At 46.7% G+C, this 4,693-nt stretch overlaps 2 protein-coding genes across 2 annotated transcripts in view; one reads left to right on the top strand and one right to left on the bottom strand.

Moving 5' to 3' along the window:
- Positions 1–1,249, bottom strand: part of nnt2 (nicotinamide nucleotide transhydrogenase 2) — a 19,982-nt gene extending 18,733 nt beyond the window's left edge. The window contains exon 1 of the mRNA XM_014029141.1: positions 239–1,249. Within this exon, the coding sequence (XP_013884595.1) occupies positions 239–368 (130 nt within the window). The 5' untranslated portion in view covers positions 369–1,249. The remainder of the gene's footprint in view (positions 1–238) is intronic.
- Positions 1,250–1,402: 153 nt separating this feature from the next.
- afg2b (AFG2 AAA ATPase homolog B) overlaps positions 1,403–4,693 on the top strand; it is a 7,809-nt gene continuing 4,518 nt past the window's right edge. Inside the window, exons 1-5 of the mRNA XM_014029143.1 lie at positions 1,403–2,190; positions 2,515–2,700; positions 3,032–3,316; positions 3,386–3,571; positions 3,695–3,853. Coding sequence (XP_013884597.1) covers positions 1,609–2,190; positions 2,515–2,700; positions 3,032–3,316; positions 3,386–3,571; positions 3,695–3,853 — 1,398 coding nt within the window. The 5' untranslated portion in view covers positions 1,403–1,608. The remainder of the gene's footprint in view (positions 2,191–2,514; positions 2,701–3,031; positions 3,317–3,385; positions 3,572–3,694; positions 3,854–4,693) is intronic.

Consider the following 4,693-nt stretch of genomic DNA (forward strand, 5'->3'; position numbering starts at 1 on the left):
TCCTGCAGGTCTGTCCTCCTGCAGGTCTGTCCTCCTGCAGGTCTGTCCTCCTGCAGGTCGGTCCTCCTGCAGGTCGGTCCTCCTGCAGGTCATACTCGGGACACGTCTGAATCTAAAAACATCAAACCAAACATCTGTGCAGGTCTCCACTCCTCTGGACCAAAACAAAAAACCGTCAGGCCCTAAATCCTCAACTCAAGGTGGACCAGAGAGCCTCAGGAGGACTCGGGACTCCTACCTCTGGAGGCCGTTTGGTCCCATAAGACTGGGAAAGTCCTGAAGGTCCTCCTGCTGAGGGTTTTCTGCCGGAGCGTCCTCTGGGACAGAGCCAGGCAGGAGCTGGAGACGCAGCGCAGGAGGGTGGACATGGTGGTCCTGAGACTGGGTCTGCTTCTTCACTGTGAACACAGAGACGTTAGCAGGCTTCTGTCAGACAACAAGGACGACTCTGACCCTGAGCCCCCCCTCAGAGCCCCCCAGCGCTGTGAGGCCTGCAGTGACGCTGCAGCTCACTCACAGGCTGGATTACACCCTGCAGGACTCAGATCTGGACCGCTGATGACAGAGGAGACGGGCTGAGCCAAGCCTGACCCACTGAGGGGGGGTCAGAGGTCAACCACTGCTTCCTACACAGCTGAGAAAATATGAAAATGTTTCATAAAAACACAAACATGAAAACTGACACTCAGGTTTTTATTATTTACTCAGATGATCTAAACTTTAAAATAAAACAAACCTTCTGATTGGTTCAGAGTAGCTGCAGGACCACCTGCTGCTCCATTCAGGTATAAATAGAAAGTCACGTGACCTCCCCTAACCTACCTGAGGCTGATTACCAACTGTTTAAACCGCTGCTGTTCTCGCGATAATTCATTTTGTTTCACGTTTCTATATAAATATATTTTATCTTTAAAGAAAGTTTTTAAAAAACCCATAACAGAATGAGACAACTGAGTGAAGGTTCTGCTTCTGTCCAGCAGGTGGAGCCAGGTGAAGACAGAATGTTGGACAACCAGAACCCTTCCCTGGGACYAACCGTGTCTTTTTACACCTCCAACATTTATTATTGTTAATAAACTGAAAAACTGCTCAGGATTTAGGATATTTTAGTTGTGATAATAAAACAGCATTTTGGGGTTTCTACATTTAATTTACATAAACGTTCGCTTGAAACTAATTATAAATAACTTTTTATTATATTAAATTCATAACTAACCGAACAATAAGGCTTCTCATATTCTTACATTAATTTAAAATAAATCATAAAAYACAAATGAAATGACTGAGTAAGTATTTCGGAGAGGCGGAACAGGAAAAGCTTTTTGTCGGCCATCTTGTTTCAGCGGCACCGCGTGGTTTTTATAAACAGTTGTTTATCTCTGAAAATATGAATAAATGTTAAAAATAATCATCTGCTGTGAACTTTAAACACATCGATTCATCGCAGCTTTTATTGGTTTAGTTTAAGTTTAATGTTAAAACTTAACACGCGGTTAATTAACTTTTTATTGTAAACAGTCCGTTAGCTTGTTAGCATGTAGCTAAAGCTCCAAAGTTCTGGTYGTGTTTTGTTTTGGATCCTGCTGTCGCTGGTTCCGGTGGGTCCTGATGAGACTCGTGTCTGTGGATCCTTCGGACCGGGGTTCTCAGAGATGCAGGCTGGGTCCGGGTCTGATGGCCGCGCTGGGTCTGAGACTGGGCTCCCCGGTTCTGGTCTCTGTCCCCGGGGGGAGCTGCCTCTGCACCGCCTGGCCCCGTTCGGACCTGACGGAGGACTTCCTGCAGATGGACCTGAAGTGTTTCAGCCCTGGTCTGATCTCTCAGGTCCCCTCACAGCTSATCCTGGACCCGAGTCAGCTGAGACCCGTACCCTGCCCCAAACTGAAGTCTGTCACAGTAACCGTGGTGGTCCAGAGTCCGGATTTCAGGAGAACTTCAGGTGGGCTTGTCCATGAGCTGGTGAAGGACCTGCTGCAGGGTCTTTCTGTCCACCAGGACTTCGTGGTAGACCTGGAGGACCATGGTACACCTGTTAGATATGTTGTCGTGGACCACATCAGTCCGGACTCTGGTGGTTCTGGTTCAATCACTTCAAACACTGCTGTGGAGGTCTCTGGGGTCCAGACAGTCCAGCATTATAAGAGTCAGCTCCAGGACCAGCAGACCCCCCCACTGGGAGGACTGGAGGAGGTCAGCTGGTTCATCCTCACCTTTATAAATACATACTGGTTTTTAGCTAACGTTAGCATGTGGCTACTTTTAGTTAGCATTTTGGATCTTTTGGCTATCATTTGGCTACTTTGTTAGCATTTTGCTACATTTAGCTTTCAGCTAGCCTGTTGCTATGTTTTGTGTTTGTCATAATTTTAGATTTAGCTCAGTGTTAGCAGCTTTCAGCTGTTTGCAGCTTTTAGCTCGTGTTTCTGACCTCAGTTTGAACTTGTTTCAGTCTGTTGGACAGGAAGGTGGTTTCTCTGGTTGACCTGAGTGTCTCCAACTGTCTGWCCCCTGCAGGTGACCTCGTCCCTCAGAGAGACGCTGCAGCTGCCTCTGCTCTACCCCCACACCCTGAGGTCTCTGGGGGTCTCCTGTCCCAGAGGGGTGCTCCTGATCGGGCCTCCGGGAGTCGGGAAGACCCTGTTGGTCCATAAGGTGGTCCAGGAGGTGGGAGCCAGCCTGCTGGTGGTCCGAGGACCAGAGGTACCAAAGATCTGATCCCTGATTGGTTTGACTCAGAGACCACTTTAAGGTCCTGATGTTCTCCAGGAGAACTTTAAGGTCCTGATGTTCTCCAGGAGAACTTTAAGGTCTTGATGTTCTCCAGGAGAACTTTAAGGTCTTGATGTTCTCCAGGANGGAGAACTTTAAGGTCCTAATGTTCTCCAGGAGAACTTTAAGGTTCTGGTGTTCTTCAGGAGAACTTTAAGGTCCTGTTGTTCTCCAGGAGAACTTTAAGGTTCTGGTGTTCTTCAGGAGAACTTTAAGGTCCTGATGTTCTCCAGGAGAACTTTAAGGTTCTGGTGTTCCTCAGGTGGTGGGGTCTCGGCCCGGTGAGAGCGAGGAGGCTCTGCGGCTCGTGTTTGAGCGCGCTCAGTCGGCAGCAGAAGAAGGTCCCTGCGTTCTCTTCCTGGACGAGCTGGACTCTCTGTTCCCGAGGAGAACTGGGTCGTCGGCACCGGAGAACCGACTGGTGGCTCAGCTGCTGACGCTGATGGACGGGATGGACCGGTCCGATGGGTTCCTGGTCGTCGGAGCCACTAACAGAGCGGACAGCTTGGACCCGGCTCTGCGCAGACCTGGAAGGTTTGACCAAGAGGTCCGCTGGGTTCTTCTGTTTACATCTGAACGTTCTTATTAAAGTTCTGAGGGTCGGTCCGTCCTGCAGGTGATCATCGGAGCTCCCACTCTGCWGCAGAGGATGTCCATCCTGTCGGTTCTGTGTCAGAAGATGCCGGTGTGTCCGGGTCTGGACCTGGCAGAACTCTCTCAGATCACAGCGGGGTACGTGGGGGCGGATCTGAGCGCTCTGTGCAGGGAAGCTGCCATGAAGGCTCTGAGGGACTCTGTGAAGGTGAGTCAGCAAAACCCTGAGAGGTCTACAGGTTTGTCCTGCTGCGTCCCACCAGAGGACTCTGCAGGTCTGACTCTGCTGGTCTGACTCTGCTGGTCTGACTCTGCTGGTCTGACTCTGCAGGGCTCAGGAGACCAGCAGGTGGGTCTGAAGCACTTCCTGGAGGCTGTGAAGTTGGTGGGTCCGTCCTGCCTGAGGAGCAGTCTGGGCAGGACTGAGGTGGTCCCGCTGCGCTGGGACCAGATCGGAGGTCTGGAGGAAGTCAAAGTCAAACTGAGACAGGTGGAGACTTGCTGTTGTTGTTGTTGTTGTTGTTGTCTGACTTCCTGTGTGCTGTGATCAGATCCTAATGTTGGTTGGTTTCTTTGTTTGTTTGTTGTTTTTTGTTGGTTTGTTTGTTTCTTTATTTGTTGATTTGTTTGTTGGTTGATTTGTTAGTTTGTTAATTTGTTGGTTTGTTTGTTTGTTTGTTGATTTGTTTGTTTGTTTATTGATTTGTTGGTTTGTTTGTTGATTTGTTGATTTGTTTGTTGATTTGTTCATTTGTTGGTTTGTTGGTTTGTTTGTTGATTTGTTCATTTGTTGGTTTGTTTGTTTGTTGGTTTGTTTGTTTGTTGGTTTGTTTGTTTGTTGATTTGTTGGTTTGTTTGTTTGATTTGTTGGTTTGTTTGTTTGTTAATTTGTTGGTTTGTTTGTTTGTTGATTTGTTGGTTTGTTTGTTTGATTTGTTGGTTTGTTTGTTTGTTAATTTGTTGGTTTGTTTGTTTGTTGATTTGTTGGTTTGTTTGTTTGATTTGTTGGTTTGTTTGTTTGTTAATTTGTTGGTTTGTTTGTTTGTTGATTTGTTGGTTTGTTTGTTTGATTTGTTGGTTTGTTTGTTTGTTAATTTGTTGGTTTGTTTGTTTGTTGATTTGTTGGTTTGTTTGTTTGATGATTTGTTGGTTTGTTTGTTTGATGATTTGTTGGTTTGTTTGTTGGTTTGTTTGTTTGATGATTTGTTGGTTTGTTTGTTTGTTAATTTGTTGGTTTGTTTGTTTGTTGATTTGTTGGTTTGTTTGTTTGTTGATTTGTTGGTTTGTTTGTTTGTTGATTTGTTGGTTTGTTTGTTAATTTGTTGGTTTG

Source organism: Austrofundulus limnaeus, unplaced genomic scaffold, assembly GCF_001266775.1.
Source record: "Austrofundulus limnaeus strain Quisiro unplaced genomic scaffold, Austrofundulus_limnaeus-1.0 Scaffold860, whole genome shotgun sequence".
Taxonomy (NCBI): Eukaryota; Metazoa; Chordata; class Actinopteri; order Cyprinodontiformes; family Rivulidae; genus Austrofundulus; species Austrofundulus limnaeus.